Here is a 19,837-nt window from a genome sequence, read left to right on the forward strand (position 1 = left end):
CCCCCTCAACTGGCTGTTCCTCTAAGATACTGTATGTCTTTTGACGCTTCCCCCTTCCCATCACCTCTGCCCTTGTCCCCTCTGCAATTGGCAGACATACATAAAGAACCAGTCAAATGTTGCCTTTCTTGTTGACCTTTTCCTGATTTCCCCAGCTTTCCATCCTATTGCTCCTTCTCTGCATGAATAGCTTTTTTGTTTCGTTTTGTTTTGTTTTAAGTTTCTCCCTTGTAGCAGCAATCACTTTGTATCCGTTATTTATGTGCCTGTAAGTGCTGACCTTGGCACAATGCCTGGCAGATAGTAGGGACTCAAGCATATGTTGACTTGAATAAATGAATGCATGGAATGACAGGATCTCTTGAGATAGAATCTAACAAATTGAAATATATTAAGTAGCAAAAATTCTTGAAATTATTGTAACTTTTTTTGAAAAATACTACCAAAGTAGACAAACCATTAGTTAACATGATGAAGAAGATAAAGGGAAAAGGCACGAATATACAAAGTATGAAATGACAATGGAGAAGAAATAATTGAAACAGAAAAAAATTAATTACAAGAGACTTTGAAGGCCTTTATGCAAATACATTTGAAAGCCTTGATAAAATGGATAATTCTATAGAGAAAGCAGATTACCAAAATTGATGGAGGCCAGGTGTGGTGGCTCATGCCTGTAATCCCAGCACTTTGGGAGGCCAAGGCAGGATAACCTTAGCATTTTGGGAGGGTGAGGCAGGAGGATTGCTTGAGGAAAGGAGTTCGAGACCAGTCTGGGCAACATAGCCAGACCATGTCTCTATAAAAAGAAAAAGAAAAAGAATTAAACAAAATTGATAGAGAGGGAAGTTTTTTATTTTTCAATTTTTTCTATTTCTATTACTTTTATTTTATTTTTTATTTTTGAGAGGGAGTCTCGCTCTGTCGCCCAGGCTGGAGTACAGTGGTGCAATCTTGGCTCACTGCAAGCTCCGCCTACCGAGTAGCTGGGACTACAGGTGCCTGCCACCACACCTGGTTAAATTTTTTTGCGTTCTTAGTAGAGATGGGTTTCACCGTGTTAACCAGGATGGTCTTGATCTCCTGACCTCATGATCCGCCCACCTTGGCCTCCCAAAGTGCTGGGATTACAGGCGTGAGCCACCGCACCCGACCTTAGAGAGGGAAGTTTTAAGTAGACCAGTTTCTGGGGAACATCACACACTGGGGCCTATCATGGGGGGGGGGGGAGGGGGGAGGGATTGCATTGGGAGTTATACCTGATGTAAATGAAGAGTTGATGGGTGCTGACGAGTTGATGGCTGCAGCACACCAACATGGCACAAGTATACATATGTAACAAACCTGCACGTTATGCACATGTACCCTAGAACTCAAAGTATAATAATAAAAAAAATAATAATAATAAAAATAATAAAAAAAATAATAAAATAATAAAATAATAAAATAATAAAATAATAAAAATAATAAAATAATAAAATAATAATAATAAAATAAAATAATAATATAATAATAAAAAATAATAAAATAAATAAAATAATAAAAATAATAAAAATAATAAAATAATAAAAAAAAAAAACTGGTCTACTTAAAACTTCCCTCTCTAAGGCCGGGCGCGGTGGCTCAAGCCTGTAATCCCAGCACTTTGGGAGGCCGAGACGGGCGGATCACGAGGTCAGGAGATCGAGACCATCCTGGCTAACACGGTGAAACCCCGTCTCTACTGAAAAATACAAAAAAAAAACCTAGCCGGGCGAGGTGGCAGGCGCCTGTAGTCCCAGCTACTCGGGAGGCTGAGGCAGGAGAATGGCATGAACCCAGGAGGCAGAGCTTGCAGTGAGCCGAGATCCGGTCACTGCACTCCAGCCTGGGCCACAGCGCAAGACTCCGTCTCAAAAAAAAAAAAAAAAAAAAAAAAAAAAAAAAAAAAAAAGAAATAGGAACCTTGTAAAGGAAATATTTCTCAAAAAAAATTACCAGGCCCAGATTATTTCACAGATGAATTCTACCAAACCTTCAAATGTGAGATAATCCCAATACTTTATAAATTATTTCAGAGCATCAAAAATGAAGGAAACTTCCCAATTGTTTTTATAAAGGAAGTATCATGTTAGTATCTAAATATGACAAAGATCATGGAAAAAAGTAAACTGCAGACTAATATTATTTATGAATATCCATGATAAAGTACAAAATAGGCCAAATATTGTGGCTTACACCTGTAATCCTAGCACTTTAGGATGCTGAGGCAGGAGGATTTCTTGAGGCCTGGAGCTCGAGATTAGCCTGGGCAACATAGTGAGACTCCATCTTTACAAAAAAATAAAAAAGTAGCCAAGTGTGGTGGCATGTCCCTGTAGTCCCAGCTTTCTTGGGAGGCTGAGGCGGGAGGATCACTTCAGCCCCCAATTGAGGATGCAGTGAGCTATGACAGTGCCACTGCACTCCAGCCTGGGCCACAGAACAAGATCCTGTCTCTTAAAAAAAGTACAAAATATATAATACTATTATAGCACTAATAAATATTTTGTTAAGAAACAGAATTCAATACCACATTAAAAAATAAAATTAACTATGAGCAGATGGGATTAATTTCAAGAATACAAGGTAGGTTTGTTATTAGTGAATTCATTAATACAATACAAATACACCATATTAATAAGTTCCAGGAAAAATAATCACAGAATTATCTCCATAGACGTTGAAAAAGCTTTTGTGAAAATTAAACATCCACTCTTCCTAAAAATTGCTTAAGAAAATAGGTTTTGGCTGGGCACAGTGGCTCACACCTGTAATCCCTGCAATTTGGGAGGCCGAGGTGGGCAGATCACGAGGTCAGGAGATCAGGACCATCCTGGCTAACATGGTGAAACCCCGTATCTACTAAAAATACAAAAAATTAGCTGGGTGTGGTGGCACGTGCTTGTGATCCCAGCTACTCAGGAGGCTGAGGCAGGAGAATCGCTTGTAACCTGGGAGGCGGAGGTTGCAAGAGCAAGATTGTGCCACTGCACTGCAACCTGGGCTACAGAGTGAGACTCTGTCTCAAAAAAAAAAAAGAAAATAGGGTTTGTTGGATAGTTTCTAAATATGATTTTATATGTATGTGTTTCTTAATGTATATATATCTTGGTATATGTTTATAATATATATATTATAAATATCTTAAATAACTTGCTATCTATTATATCCTGGTGCTACAAGCAGTAATACTACATTGGAAAATATATGAGTATTTTCTTCAAGTCCAGACACAGGAAAGAATGATCAGTATCTTCACTACTGTTCAACATTGTACCAGATGTAAGCAATGCAATTAGATGAAAGACATTGACCAGAGGCACAAGGACTAGTAAAGTAAAATTCTCTGTTTGCAGATGATATAATATTACTATTTTATCATATTAATATAATAACCATATTAATCCTGGAAAACCATAGAGAATCAATGATAAAACTAAATTTAACAATAAAAGGTGAGGTCACAGGATATACAATTAACATACTGAAATAATATCCTTCATGTATGCAAACAATAATCAGAGAACATAATGGTAGGGAAACTTCATTTACAATTGCAACAAAGAAGATTAAATACTTCGCAATGAATTTAGAAATGTGCAAACTTTAAAACACTCCTGGAAGATAAATTCGAATAAATGGAAAGACCATCCCCTATTGTTGAATAGAGTGATTCAACGTCATAGAGATGTCCCAGTTCTCCCTGAGTCAATTTATAAATCTAATACAATCTTAATAAAAATTCCAACAAGCTGTTTAAGAAAGTTGGACCAACTGATACTAAAGTTCATATAGCACAATAAATATGTAAGAATTGACAAGAAAACACTAAAATTTTTTTTCAGAGGGAGCAACTAGACCTACCAGATATTAAAATATACCATAAAGCCTTTACAATTAAAACATTGTGATATTGGTGCAAGAAAGGACCACTATAGATTAGAAAGACCAGAAGTAAACCCAGGAATTTACGGACATTTAGTTATCTGAAAATAGTGGCATCCCAAATCATTGGGTTAAAGACTTTTTCTTTTTTCTTTCTTGCAATTAAAAAAATTTTGGTAAAATACATATAGCATAAAATTTACCATCCTAACCATTTTTAAGACTACAGTTAAGTAGTGTTAAATATATTCATCTTGTCATGAAACAGATCTTTAGAACTTTTTCATTTTGTGAAATTGAAACTCTGTATTCATTAAGCAGCAATTCTTTATTTCTCCTTCCTCCTTCCTCCTATTAACCACCATTCTACCTTCTGTTTTTATGAACTTGACTACTTTAAATACCTTATATAAGTAGAATCATACAATATTTGTCTTTTTACGACTGGTGTATTTCATATCACATAATGTCCTCAATGGTTCCTTCATGTTGTAACATGTGACAGGATTTCCTTCATTTTAAAGGATAAGTAATATTCCAGTATATGTTTTGGGGGAGACAAAATTTTCCCTCTTACCTCTTAGGGTCAGCTGAGCCCAAGAATTAAATGGACATAGGACAGATTAACAAGAGAAAAACATACAAATTTTATTTAGTAAGTTTTACATGTACCTTGGAACCACTCCTCCCCCAAGAAAAATGAAGAGCCAAAGAATAAGTTAGGGCTGAAAGCTTGTACTAGGTTGGACAAAGTGTAGTAAATGGTGAAAATGTGACAAGACAAAGGAGTTTGGGCTACGGCAGTTAATTGTGTGAAAGTGACCATGAAGATAAAGGTTAGTTTAACAGGGTTCGTTTGCACAGATCTTTCTCATTTTCTCAGCCTCAACTCCCTACCTTTGGTAATATAAATATCTTCCTTCCTTCTGGTACAGGGAGGGCACCTTTCACATGGGAGTTTTATTCCTGCTTTCAGGAAGGAATAAAGAAGGTCAGAGTGCCCTTCATGCGTCAGCTGTTTTTCAAGTACCTTTTAACTCAAAATAATCGGTATGTCAAAGTGGCATATTTTGGCGTAGCATGCTCTGAACCCTTACAGTGTAAACATTTTGTTCGTGCATTCAACCACTGATGGACACTTGAGTTGCTTCCACCCTTTGGCTATTGTGAATGATGCTGCTGTGAACATGGGTGTACAAATATCTCTTCCAGTCTCTGCTTTCAGGAACCATTGCCTTTTAAGACAATGATGTTAGCTTTGTTTATCCATACTGAAGGTATTAAGCATTCAATGTGTTAAGCATATGAAAGAAGAGACCATATAAGAAACCATTTAAAAAGCGAAACCACAAACTTTTCCTTACAGTTTTCAATGTTTAACTGTTTAAGTAGATCATTCCTAAGGTGTAATCATATGGACAAAAATGATTAAGAAGGACAGTTATCTTATTTGTCTACTTTAGCATAATCTTGATAAAGTTGAAAAATTTTAGAGTAAATGGAAACTTTAATACATATAAGATATGAAGATAACTATTTCTAAAAGCTTAGGAACTCTTCCTTTTTTTGTTTTTATTTTTAATGAGACGGGGTTTTGCTATGTTGCCCAGGCTAGTCTCAAGCAATCCACCTGCCTCAGCCTCCTAAATTGCTGGGCTTACAGGTGTGAGCCACTGTGCCCGGCCTGGAACTCATTCTGATTAGGTAAATGTCAGGCATCCCATATCCTCTCATGCTATTATCTTAGCCATGGAGTAAAGGTTAGAATTTTCTTAGGATTCACCACAATAGGGGTTTTCTAAAATGTGAGGGTTTTTTTTTTTTTTTTTTTTTTTGACAGGGGTAAGGGTCAGGAGAATGCAAATTATTCTTTCCTTTTATACCTAGGATATGCCCAAAATGCTATCCTCCCATAATTTCAAGTTCTCTGACTAATCAGGTTGTGCTGGGAACCTGTCCCATTTCCTTATCTTTATATTTGAAATGAAGATCTATCACTCTTTCCCTCATTTTTACCCCATGTTTTCTTACTAATATTTATTTATTTTCTCCTGTTTGAAGGTACAATCATTGGTTTGATGGGATGGCACTGCTTCACCAGTTCAGGATGGCAAAGGGCACAGTGACATACAGGAGCAAGTTTCTACAGAGTGATACATATAAGGCCAACAGTGCTAAAAACCGAATTGTGATGTCAGAATTTGGCACACTGGCTATCCCGGATCCATGCAAGAATGTTTTTGAACGTTTCATGTCCAGGTTTGAGCTGCCTGGTAAAGCTGCAGGTGAGAGTGATGATTATTTAAACTATTATGATATATACCATTTATACAAACATAAATCTTGAAAATAGATTTTTTTTTTTGTATATGTGAGAGGATGTTGAAATTGCTTTCTTCCTTTGAGTGTGTGCTTAGCATCTGCTACAGTAAGCATGGTACTTAAATAACTCTAGGGTTTGGTTTCAGCCATGACTGACAACACTAATGTCAACTATGTGCGGTACAAAGGTGATTACTACCTCTGCACTGAGACCAACTTTATGAATAAAGTGGACATTGAAACTCTGGAAAAGACAGAAAAGGTAAAGTACAGGTAAAAAAATGAATAAAATAGATCCTAACATTTCTTTCCATTCGAAATGCTTTTTAGAGTAGTATATATCAAGAAGAAATTGGAGCCTTAACTACAGAAAAACAAAGTTATTCATGATGCAGGTCACCTTTACCCTCTGGTCTGATGGCCTCTGGGTTGGTTTTCCTTAAATATAATTCTAAACTCCTTCCTTAGCCCTAACATCTGAAGGCTAGGGTAAAGGAGAAATAGAATAATACTGATCTACTTTGGCTAGTTGCTGTTCTTCCTAGCTATGGTTAGTATTGGACTGGAGGTTGTCTATACCTGTATTTCCTTCATGTAACATATTAATTAAAAAGAAAATTTTAGACTAGGTTTTTAATTTTAATTCTTATGCTTCTTTTGAATTTTCCTGTGGTATTAGGCAAATTTATTCAGGGTAGTTTTGTTGTTAGTAGTGGTGATGGGTTTTTGTTTATTGTTTTTAGTCTTGATTTCTTTTTTTTAGTGGGAAAAATAATTTTTATTTCTCAGAGGCAAGAAATTAGGGCTTACATTGCAGTTTTCATATCATATTTTTAAAAACATTAGATATTTCTACTATTTATGCATGTAAGTAGAGATCTGCCCATTTAAAATCTCCAATGGTCTCAAATTTGCAGGTAGATTGGAGCAAATTTATTGCTGTGAATGGAGCAACTGCACATCCTCATTACGACCCGGATGGAACTGCATACAATATGGGGAACTCCTTTGGGCCATTTGGTAAAGTTGCGATAGAGGTCTTTTTAGAAATAATTGAGACCAGGCATGGTGGCACATGTCTGTAATCTCAGCACTTTGGAAGGACAAGGCCGGAGAATTTCTTGAGCCCAGGAGTTCGAGACAAGCCTGGGCAACAAAGTGAGACCTCATTTTACCCAAAAACAAAAACGTTAGCCAGGTGTGGTAGTGCGCACCCGTGGTCCCAGCTACTCGGGAGGCTGAGGTGGGAGAATTCCTTGAGCCTAGGAGTTTGAGATTGTAGTGAGCCATGACTGTACCACTGCACTTCAGACTAGGCAACACAGCAAGATCCTGTCTCACAAAAATAAATAAATAAATAAATAGGAAAGAAATAATTGGGTGTTAACTGTCTTCTTAGGGTTCAATTATAGTTAAGATGTAAACATATGAAACATCATTTGAAAAGTCTGAAAGAAAATCTCTAAAATAGCATTACCCAACTTAAAATATATGATTTATCATTAAGTATCTGTTCTACGGTCTATTGGTACGTATGCTTAGTAGCTGATTTTCGATTTGATCTTTTTAGTTTAACTCACATTTTTATGTTTCATTGTGCCTCTCGCTTACAAGCATTGTAGGGATTTTCAGTACATATTTCTCAAACTGGAATTTTTAATAAGTACCATATTAGAAGTATAAGAAATTTAGAATGTTGCAGCCAAGAGATACAAGGAAGGTACATTGTCTATCATAGGGAAGGAATTTATTTTTATCATGAAAGTAATACACTACACGGTAAGTTAAAGTCATAGTGGGGTTGCATGCACAACCACTTAAGTCACATCTCTTTTCTAGTCTCCAATCTGCTCCAGAAAGTTCTGATAGCTAATAATGATAGTTAACATTTATGGAGTATCTACTATGTGTTAAGCATTTTTCCCCATATTTTTTCATTTAATCCTTATGCCAACTCTCCGAGAAAGGTGCTAATATTACCTTGGTTTTACAGACAAAGGCAGTGAACCTTGAGGAGAGCTAAATGACTTGCTCTAGTAAGCTTTTGACTCACACACGAAGCCTTGCTTGCTAGTTACTCTATTAGACCATCTCATTAGTTATTCATCATGGAATGCAGAAGACTCTATTGGTATTTTTTAAATACTCAATCTTCACCTGCTCATCATGTCCTTCTCTACTTGTTAAGGCCTTTTCACCTATCTACCCACTCTTCTAAGGGCATGTGAATTCAGGTTTCTATACATGAATACATATGTCTCTCCCTGTTTGAAGAGGAATGTGTAAGTAAGTATAGTAGACCCCCCTTCTCTGTGGTTTCACTTTCACAGTTTCAGTTATCCAGTCTGAGTATTTTATGATATTTTGTGAGATAAAAACTACATTCACGTAATTTTTATTACAGTATATTGTTATAATTGTTTTATTTTATTATTAGTTATTGTTGTTAATCTCTTACTGTGCCTAATTTAGAAATTAAAGTTTATCATAAGTATATATGTAAAGAAAAAAAACAGTGTGTGTAGGGTTTGTACTATCCATGATTTTAGGCATCCACCGGGGGGTTTGGAATGTATCCCCCCTGGATACAGGGGGACTCCTGCATTAGATATGTTTGACTATCTTTCTCTCAGCTATCAATTAATCTACCATCTACAACCTATGAAATATTTGTATAGGTTAATGGTATAACTTTGGTGCATAATTGGCTTTGTGGCTTGCTCCTCTCTATCTCTCCATATTTACATCTCTGAGTGTATATAAAGATGAATACTACAGGTTTGCTTTTTACTGGCACGAGTAGAGAGAGGGTGCTCTAGACACCTCTACACCCAGTTCTCTCTCTTCTTTATTACTTGATCTCAGATAAGGAGGATTCTTCAACACTGTTATAGGAAACAGCAAACATCCTTCTAAGTAAAATGTTTTAGCAAAATGGATCCAAGAACCCAGCAATTTTCGGTCCATCTATCTTATCTTGATCATTAAAAAAAATCAATTTCATAATAAATTAACTCTGTTAACCAAGTAGATAACTTTGTAACTCATTCATAATATGACAAATACTATTTTGCCATTCTAAATTACTTTTTTTTAATTTTTGAGATGGAGTCTTGCTCTGTTGCCAGGCTGGAGTGCAGTGGTACGATCTCAGCTCACTGCAACCTCTGCCTCCCAGGTTCAAGTGATTCTCCTGCCTCAGCCTCCCGAGTAGCTGGGACTACAGGTGTCCTCCACCATGCCCGGCTAATTTTTGTGTTTTTAGTGGAGACGAGGTTTCACCATGTTGGCTGGGATGGTCTCGATCTCCTGACCTTGTGATCTGCCCGCCTGGGCCTCCCAAAATGCTGGGATTACAGGTGTGAGCCACCACGCCTGGCCAATCACAATTTTTTTTTTTTTTTTAAGATGAAGGCTCGCTCTGTTGCGCAGGCTGGAATGCAGTGGCACGAGCTTGGCTCACCGCAACCTCCGTCTCCCAGATTCAAGTGATTCTTCTGCCTCAGTCTCCTGAGTAGCTGGGATTACAGGTGCCTGCCACCATGGCTGGCTAATTTTTGTATTTTTAGTAGAGACGGGGTTTCAGCCATATTGACCAGGCTGGTCTCGAACTCCTGACCTCAAGTAATCTGCCCACCTCAGCCTTCCAAAATGCTGGGATTTCAGGCACTAGCCACTGCGCCTGGCCTAAATTACATATTCTAAAATAATAGTAACTAGATCTGTGATTTTCAACCTTTAATGTGCCTAACAATAATCTGGAATGTAGATTGAATCATCTGGATTTCATTCATCTTCAGGGATTCTGGTTTAGTAGAACTGAAAAGGGGCTAAAAATTTGCATTTTAACATGGTCTCTGGGTGATCTTGGTGCAAGTGGCCCCTGGACCTCACTGATTAACCCAGCCACCAATCATGAGAGCCTGTGCTTGTTACTTTGCCTCAGTTTGCTGCTTGTCTCCAGGAGACAAACTCCTGGAGAGTCTCCCAGAATTCAGCTGACAGTATTGGGCAGGTCTGGTCTTTCTGGACATTCTTCTGCTGGGTGTTTCCTGGGTGTCTGTTTGTCTTACCTAATGCCTTCGAGACTTGCAGTTAGAACAGTTCATTAATTAATGTGTTTAAATTCTGTGAATTGAGTAATCCAATTGCTGAGACAGGAAATTCATCTCTTTATCTTCTCCTAATCCCAACGAACACTGAACCTACTTCTTTTTTTTTTTTCCTTCACTTGATTATTTGGTTCAGTGAGAAGTTTTTGAACTGGAACTCAATGTGCATGCAACTGCAGGGAGCTCGACTACTTGATAGACATTTGGGGGAAATTTAGTTATTCTCATTGTATTACAGTAAAATGCTTGCTAGTAATTGCTACCTTTAGGAAGTAAAAAGCTTTTGTTTTAGCTTTTCTAGATATTTTTAAAAGGCTTTTAAAATTTATGAAAATCCTGCAAACATTAATCAATCCAGTTAGTTTTTAATACTTATTTAAAATATGTTGTTCAGACTAATGTTAAAGACAATAATAGAGTATTCTTGGACTATAGAGCTTGTCTAATATTTCTTCATCACTGTACAAAGCATGACATTTTGTACATAATGGGTTCTCAAAACATATCTATATCCCCAACCTAGACCTCCCCAGTATTTTATATCCAATTGCTTAGTCAGCATTCTTCTTAGGATGTCTAATAGGCATTGCAAAATTAACTTGTCAAAAACCAGACTCCTGATATTTTCCCCTAAACTACCACCACCTCCTCTTCTCCTCCTCCTCCTTCTCTCTCTTCCTTGTTCTCCTTCCTTCTCTTCCTTCCCTTCCCTCCCTTCCTTCCCTTCCCTTCCCTTCCTTCCCTTCCCTTCCCTTCCCTTCCCTTCCCTTCCCTCCCTCATTCCTCCTTCTTCTTCCTTCTTCTTCTTCTCTCTTTGATTAGAGATGGAGTCTTGCTATATCGCTCAGGCTGGACTTGAACTCCTGGGCTCAAGAGATGCTCCCAAGAAGCTGGACTATAGGCATGCACCACTGTGCCTGGCTTATTTCTTTCTCTCCTTAAGATGACTCTTCCCCATCTCAGGAGATACTAACTCCATCTTTCCAGTTGCTAAGGACAATAACTGTGGAATCATCCTTTACATTTATCTCTTATATCAGTTGATCCAAAAGTAATTTCAGGGTCAGGTGCAGTGGCTTATGTCTGTAATTCCAGCACTTTGGGAGGCCGAGGTGGGTGTATTGCTTGAGCTCTGGAGTTTGAGACCAGCCTGGACAATATAGCAAGATCTCATCTCTACAAAAAATACAAAAATTAGCCGGATATAGTGGCATGTGCCTGTGGTTCCAGCTACTCGGGAGGATGAGGTGGGAGGATCGCTTGAGCCCAGAAGGTTGAGGCTGCAGTGAGTCGTGATTGCATCACTGCACTCCAGCCTGAGTGACAGAGTGAGACCCTGTCTCAAAAAAAAAAAACCCAACCAACCAACCAAACAAACAAACAAAAAAAGTAATTTCAGCAATGCCTTCAAAATATATCAACAATCCAACCATTTCACACCACCTCCATGGCCACCACTCTACTTTGAGTCACTATCCCTTCTCACTTGAATGACTGCAATAGCCCCTCAACTAGTTGCCCTGATTCTGCCCTTGCCCCACTTCGGTTTCTTTTCAGCACGGTAACACCAGAGTTACCAGAGTTATCCTTTTAACCCACACCCGCGTCTCTGAACTTACCTTCTAGACACTCCTCCTTGCTTATCATGATAGGGCCACACTGGCCTCCTTGCTGATACTTAGACACTCCAGTGGTGCTCCTGGCTGAGAATTTTTGCATTTGCTCTTTCCTCCACCTGGAATGCATTTCTCCCAGATATCTTCAAGCGTTCTTCCTCACCTCCTCTAGGTCTTTACTCAAATGTCACCCACTTAGTGAAACTTTCCAGACCAGCATATTTAAAGGTGCAAACAGTAGCTCCTACTCCTCATATGATCACTCCTGATCCTTATTCCTTGGCTTATTTTCTATTATAGTTCTCATTGTCATCTGATGCATTATATTTTTACTTATTATATGATTTAAAAGAAACACAATAAGACAAAATAAGAGATCTTGTCTGAGCACAGTGGCTCACACCTGTAATCACAGCACTTTGGGAAGCTGAGGTGGGAGGACTGCTTGAGACAAGGAGTTCGAGGCTGCAATGAGCTATGATCACACCACTGTACTCCTGCCTGGGTGACAGTGCAAGGCCCTGTCTCTAAAAATAAAATGAAGAAGAAGAAGGTGGAGGAAGAGGGGGGGATTTTTGTCTATTTTGCATATTTCTGTATGCAAGTGCCTGGAATATAGTACTAAGAACACTCAGAATGGTGTCTGGAATATAGTAGGTGCTCAAAAAGTAGTAGTTGCAGAATAAATAAAGAACTGTACTGGAAAGCAGATAAATAAGCAGAAAATTGTATACAATGAGATACGTGCTATGACTATGAGGATGTAATGAGGACATACAATAGGGGCACCAAATGCCTTTGGGGTGGGGAAGAGTCAGGGAAGACTACTTGAGGAGTGGATATCTGAGTTGATTCTTGAAGAGCCAGTAAGCAATAGACAGATGAATGACTGCATGAAAGAATGTAGGCCGGGCGCGGTGGCTCAAGCCTGTAATCCCAGCACTTTGGGAGGCCGAGACGGGCGGATCACGAGGTCAGGAGATCGAGACCATCCTGGCTAACACGGTGAAACCCCGTCTCTATTAAGAAATACAAAAAACTAGCCGGGCGAGGTGGCGGGCGCCTGTAGTCCCAGCTACTCGGGAGGCTGAGGCCGGAGAATGGCGTAAACCCGGGAGGCGGAGCTTGCAGTGACCTGAGATCCGGCCACTGCACTCCAGCCTGGGTGACAGAGCGAGACTCCGTCTCAAAAAAAAAAAAGAAAGAATGTTGATGATGAGACAGGATGGGATGGAACCCAGAGTGACCCTAGGGGTCCAGAGGGTTGAGGGAAGAAGCTGGACACGAGTGCAAATGGAGACTGTAGTTAGAATAGGGGAAGGAAGGGAAGGAACAGAATTTGAGGATATTTCTGGCTGCTATTTTTTTTTTGAGTTTAAGAACTTCAACTCTATGACCTGTCTATTCACCATACATATGAGACAGGTCCATTATAATCACTACCTCATTATATAATAGCTCTTTTTTTTATTATTATACTTTAAGTTCTGGGGTACATGTGCAGAATGTGCAGGTTTGTTACATAGGTATACACATGCCATGGTGGTTTGCTGCACCCATCAACCCGGCATCTACATTAGATATTTCTCATAATGCTATCTCTCCACTAGCCCCCCACCCCCTGAAAGGCCCTGGTGTGTGATGTTCCCCTCCCTGTGTCGATGTGTTCTCATTGTTCAACTCCCACTTATGAGTGAGAATATGCGGTTTGGTTTTCTGTTCTTATGTTAGTTTGCTAAGAATGATGGTTTCCAGCTTCATCCATGTCCCTGCAAAGGACGTGAACTCATCCTTTTTTATGACTGCATAGTATTCCAAGGCATATATGTGGCAGATTTTGTTTGTCCAGTCTATCATTGATGGGCATTTGGGTTGGTTCCAAGTCTTTGCTATTGTGAACAGTGCCTGGCTGCTACCTTAATGTTTCCTATGAATTAGAGATGAAGTTAGCATTATAATAGAATGAATCATTGGTTGATCACTTTGGATGTGCTGTTTCAAAACCTTAGCTAATTATTTTCATAGAGATAACATATTTTTAAGATCCAAATCTTTGTTTGAAATAACCCTTCAGGAAATAAGAGTGTCATGCATATTGCATAAATCTCTTAATTGCTTTTGGCAAGTCCACAAGTGCAAGGGTTGTCTTTTAATCTAGAATGTATGTAAAACAAGTAAGATAGGACTTTTCATTTTTCAGGTTTCTCCTATAAGGTTATTCGGGTTCCTCCAGAGAAGGTGGACCTTGAGGAGACCATCCATGGAGCCCAGGTGATATGTTCTATTGCTCCTACAGAGAAGGGGAAACCTTCTTACTACCATAGCTTTGGTGAGTCCAAGGATAAGGCAAATTTCAGTGGGCCCTGCCTTGATGTTGCTGTAGCAGAAGGACTAGTTTGGCAAATGTTATGTTAATAGTTTATCATGCTATGGTGATAATGAGACCAAGGTTGCATTTTGATGCTAGTTAAGGTTATTCTGTTTAGTCACATACTCCTGACCCTAGCCAGCTGACTGCTTGAAAAGATATACTGTAGTTGCTGCTTTAGTATAAGCAATTACTAAAAAATTAGTTGATAGAATTTAAAATTTTAGGCAACCAATAGCAATCAGACATGAAAAGGTCATCTTGACTCTATTTTGAGGGGAAATTCATATTCTATATAGATTGGTTCAGCTTTTACTCAGACTATTTATTTTCTGTATTTTAAATCATATAGCCAAACTGCTCCTAGATTCTTACCCCGAGTATAAGCAGGAAAAGGATTAAGGGATACATGTACAGATCATAAAGGACACTTTAATACTATACTTTTTTACTTTGTTCCTAAACCAAATAATTTAAAAAGAAAAGGAAAAAAAGATAAAAAGCAAGCTGAGAACATGCAACCCAAGCTATTCTAAGCAGTTCCCTTTTTTATGTAGGAACAGGAAATATGTATAGTAAAGCTGGGAGACAGTAAACATGTATTTCTGGCTGGCATTTGTTTAGGGCATCAGTAACATGTCCAGGCATTCAGACAAGTCCCCATAACTGTCACATTTCAGACAAGTCTAGTTTGCCAAATAACATTTTTATTGTTTGCTGGAACCTTTTAGGAATGACAAGGAACTATATTATTTTCATTGAACAACCTCTAAAGATGAACCTGTGGAAAATTGCCACTTCTAAAATTCGAGGAAAGGCCTTTTCAGATGGGATAAGCTGGGAACCCCAGTGTAATACACGGTTTCATGTGGTGGATAAACACACTGGACAGGTGGAGTATATTTATCATGAAAATTGTTGGAAACAAAGGCAAATTTCCATATAGTTGATTTTTTAACCTTCCCTGGATAGTATTTGCATAGGACACTTTTAATCAAGGATATTACCTTCTTCTATAGGTTGAGCTAGCTACTTATTAATTAGTACGATGGATTTTGCATATTAGAGAATTATAGGAAACAATTTTATCCTTTTAATGATCTGATTCAATTAAAATGGCATCCAAGAAACTCTCTTAGCATGGATTTTTTCCATATCATAATAGCTGCTAAAGAGGGTGTTGTTCGTGCAGAAATCTTCTGTAATTTTTGCAGGAATACTCTAATTAGTTGATTCTCTGGCTTCTTTTTTCCTTTTTTTTTTTTTTTTGAGATTTTTTTTTTTTTTTTTTTTTTAGACGGAGTCTTCTCTATCACTAGGCTGGAGTATAGTGGTGAGATCTTAGCTCACTGCAACCTCCACCTCCCAGGTTCAAGTGAGTCTCCTGCCTCAGCCTCCTCAGTAGCTGGGACTACAGGCATGTGCCACCACACCCAGCTAATTTTTTTTGTATTTTTAGTAGAGACAGGGTTTCACCATGTTGACCAGGATGGTCTTGATCTCTTGACCTCGTGATCTGCCCACCTCCCAAAGTGCTGAGATTACAGGTGTGAGCCACCATGCCCAGCCCAATTCTCTGGCTTCTTAATATGTGAATGTGACAATCCTACTAAAGTCCAACCATGATGGTTGAATATCTTTTTACACTCCTGATTCATACCACTATTATATTTGCCTACTTTTTACCTCTCTAAAGAGATAGTATCTTAAATTTACTCTATCTGGATCTCATTACAAAAAAAAATTTAGTAATGACTGCACTTTAAAAAAATTAGTCTCTTAATTTATCATCAATATACTGAGTAGCAATATTTTCTATTTAACCATGCAGTTAGAGTCCAAGATTTACATATCATTCAAAACATTGGGCTATATTTCATGAGGGTTTTTAAGTTCATTGTAACAATTGATCAGTCTATATCAAATAGCCCCAGTTCATTGCTTAAGCAAACAATGTTTAAATCAAAGCATATTTGCTTCTACATTCTGTGTTCTACTTTTATATATACTGGACCTGCCATTTCAGAGGGGGAAATCCTCCTAATTTTCTTATTTTGAACTTTTTGGACCTGTTTCCTAAAGGAAAGGGAAAAAGAAGAAAACTAAAAAAAATTTTTTTCATTGTTTGTGTTTTCCCCTGCAGCTTCTTCCAGGGAGATATTACAGCAAACCTTTTGTTGCATTTCATCATATCAATGCCTTTGAGGACCAGGGCTGTGTTATAATTGATTTGTGCTGTCAAGATAATGGAAGAATCCTAGAAGTTTACCAGTTACAGAATCTCAGGAAGGCTGGGGAAGAGCTTGATCAGGTAAACATTAGAATTTGTCAAGAGTCATCAAAATAATTTTGAACTCCAAGATCTTGCTTTGGCTTTGGAATTACATGTTTTTTTCTCTCTGTCTCTCTCTCACATGTTTCTCTCTCTCTCTCTCTCTCTTTTTTTTCTTTTGAGACCGAGTCTTGCTCTGTCACCCAGGCTAGAGTGCAATGGTGCGATCTTGGCTCACTGCAACCTCCACCTCCCAGGTTCGAGAGATTCTCATGCCTTAGCCTCCCAGGTAGCTGGGATTATAGGCACGCACCACCACGCCCTGCTAATTTTTAAATTTTTTGTAGAGATGAGTTTCACTATGTTGGCTAGACTTGTCTCAAACTCCTGACCTCAAGTGATCCGCCCGCTTCAGCCTCCCAAAGTCTTGGGATTACAGGCATGAGCCACCATGCCTGACCTAGGAATTACATATTTCTCTTGTTTCCTTGTGGCAAGTAATGAGAGAGAGTAGTTTTAAAGCATTGAAGACATAGCTTCATCATTTATTTAATATTAAAAATAATTTGAAATAGCTTATTTAATACCTAATAAGTAAAAAGCATGGCAAAGAGAGCCAAGATATGTGTTTAAAAGCATATGTGGCTGGGCATGGTGGCTCACACCTGTAATCCCAGCAGTTTGGGAGGCTGAGGTGGGCAGATCACTTGAGCTCAGGAGTTTGAGACCAGCCTGGACAACCAAAATGGTCAAACCTTGTCTCTACTAAAAAGGCAAAAATTAGCCAGGTGTGGTGGTGGGCACCTGTAATCCCAGCTACTTGGGAGGCTCAGGAAAGAGAATCGCGTGAACCCAGGAGGTGGAGGTTGCAGTGAGCCGAGATCGCACCACTGCACCCCAGCCTGTGCAACGGAGCGAGACTCCATCTCCAAAAAAAAAAAAAAAAAAAAAAAGCGTATGTGATAGTTCCTTATCTCCTTGTTACACTTAAGCACCAAACAAAGTTTGCTGGAAGGGGCAGCAACGTAGACTCAATCAGTCCACCTAGTTGAAGGGATTCACTTTTTCCTGATGCTGAATCCAAGGTAAAGTTTTTCCTTGAATTATGTAATATACATTGTTTCTAGCTGTAGCTTTATTTTTTAGCTATAGTTTTCTTTTTAAATGTTTGTAAAATAGTACTTATTACGTTTACTTATGCCTTACTAAGTTTACTTATAGCTTCATGGTAGTCCTGACGTCTGTGGTTATCTCTTTTCTGTTTTAAGATTGCCTGGGTTTTTCATGGCCTTTTGCATTTCTATAAATTTTAGAATCCATTTATCAGGTTTTGTTTTTGTTCTTGTTTTAAAAATAAAATTCATTGTATATATTTGAGGTTTACAACATAATGTTATGGGATACATGTAAATAGTAAAATGGTTAGCATAGTGAAGCAGATTAACATATCTATCATGTCACATAGTTACTTTTTTGTGTGACAAGAGCAGTTAAAATCTACTTGTTTAACAAAAATCTCTAATAGAATACAATCTTATTAACTTTATTTCTTGTGTTTATATATTAGAGCTCTAGACTTGTTCATACTACGTATCTACTGTTTGGTATCTTTTGAGCTACATCTTGTCTTTGTCTTCCCTTCCCCTCTGGTGGTAACCACTGTTTCATTGTCTTTCTCTGTGTATTTGAGATTTTCTTTAAAAAATTCCACATGAAAATGAGATCATGCAATATTTTTTTTCTTTTTTTTTTTTGAGACAAAGTCTCACTCTGTCACTTAGTTTGAAGTGCAGTGGTGTGACCTTGGCTCACTGCAACCTCTGCTCCCGGGTTCAAGTGATTCTCCTACCTCAGCCTCCTGAGTAGCTGGGACTACAGACATACACCATCATGTCTGGCTAATTTTTGTATTTTTAGTAGAGACCAGGTTTCACCATGTTGGCCAGGCTGGTCTTGAACTCTTGACTTCAGGTGATCTGCCTGCGTTGACCTCCCCAAGTGCTGGGATTACAGGCATGAGCCACAGTGCCTTGCCTCATAGAATATTTTTTTTTCTGTGTCTGGCTGTTTCACTTAGCATAATGTCTTCCAGGTCCATCCATGTTGTGTCAGACATCAGGATCTCCTTTTCTAAGATTGAATAATACTCCATTGTGTGTATATATCACATTTTCTTTATCCATTCATCTGCCAATGGGTATTTAGGTTGTTTCTGTTTCTTGGCTATTATGAATAATGCTGCAATGAACGTAAGAATGCAGCTATTTTCATGAGGTGGTGATTTCATCTCATTTGAGTGTATACCCAGGAGAGGGATTGCTGGGTCATATGTTGTACAATTGACCCTGAACAACGTGGATTTGAACTGCATGGGTCCTTATATGCAAATTTTCTTTTACCTCTCCACCCCTGAGATAGCAAGACAAACCCCTCTCTTCCTCCCCCTCAGACTACTCAATGTGAAGACAGTGAGAATGAAGACCTTTATGATGATCTACTACCACTTAATGAACAGTAAATATATTTGCTCTTCCTTATGACTTTTAATAGCATTTTATTTTATTTTTTTTGAGACAGAGTTTTGCTCTTGTCGCTCAGGCTGGAGTGCAATGGTACAATCTTGGCTCGCTGCAACCTCCGCCTCCTGGGTTCAAGCCATTCTCCAGCCTCAGCCTCCCGAGTAGCTGGGATTATAGGCACCCACCACCATGCCCATTGCATTTTTAGTAGAGATGGGGTTTGGCCAGGCTGGTCTCGAACTCCTGACCTCAGGAGATCTGCCCACCTTGGCCTCCCAAAGTGCTGGGATTACAGGCTTGAGCCACCATGCCTGGCCTTTAATAACATTTTCTTATTTCTAGTTTGCTTTATTGTAAGAATACAATATATAATACATATGAGATGCAAAATATGTGCTAATTAACTGTATGTTTTTGGTAAGGCTTCCAGTCAAAAATAGGTTATTAGTAGTTACATTTTTGAGTAGTCAAAAGTTATGTGTGGATTTTTGACTATGTCGGGGGTTGGCACCTCTACCCCGCTCCGTGTTGTTCAAGGGTCATCTGTATTTTTGATTTCTTTAGGAACTCTTATACTGTTTTTCATAATGGATGTACCAATTTATATTCCCACCAACAATATACTAGGGTTCCCTTTCTTCTACACCCTTGCCAACATTTGTTATCTCTTGTCTTTTTGATAATAGCCATCCTTATGAGTGTGAGGTTTTATGTTTGTATTT

At 38.5% G+C, this 19,837-nt stretch overlaps 1 protein-coding gene across 9 annotated transcripts in view; it reads left to right on the forward strand.

Moving 5' to 3' along the window:
- BCO2 (beta-carotene oxygenase 2) overlaps window positions 1–19,837 on the forward strand; it is a 50,878-nt gene that overhangs the window by 12,669 nt on the left and 18,372 nt on the right. For 6 of the 9 annotated variants that reach the window (XM_045371026.3, XM_074015193.1, XM_065528970.2 and 3 more), the window contains 6 exons: window positions 5,968–6,191; window positions 6,375–6,490; window positions 7,146–7,248; window positions 14,157–14,285; window positions 15,056–15,216; window positions 16,468–16,635. In XM_045371026.3, coding sequence (XP_045226961.2) covers window positions 5,968–6,191; window positions 6,375–6,490; window positions 7,146–7,248; window positions 14,157–14,285; window positions 15,056–15,216; window positions 16,468–16,635 — 901 coding nt within the window. Of the gene's footprint in view, window positions 1–5,967; window positions 6,192–6,374; window positions 6,491–7,145; window positions 7,249–14,156; window positions 14,286–15,055; window positions 15,217–16,467; window positions 16,636–19,045; window positions 19,111–19,837 lie in introns of all 9 variants that reach the window. The other 3 variants (XR_012423700.1, XM_074015194.1, XM_065528972.1) reach the window with 2 other exon arrangements.

Source organism: Macaca fascicularis, chromosome 14 (assembly GCF_037993035.2).
Source record: "Macaca fascicularis isolate 582-1 chromosome 14, T2T-MFA8v1.1".
NCBI lineage: Eukaryota > Metazoa > Chordata > Mammalia > Primates > Cercopithecidae > Macaca > Macaca fascicularis.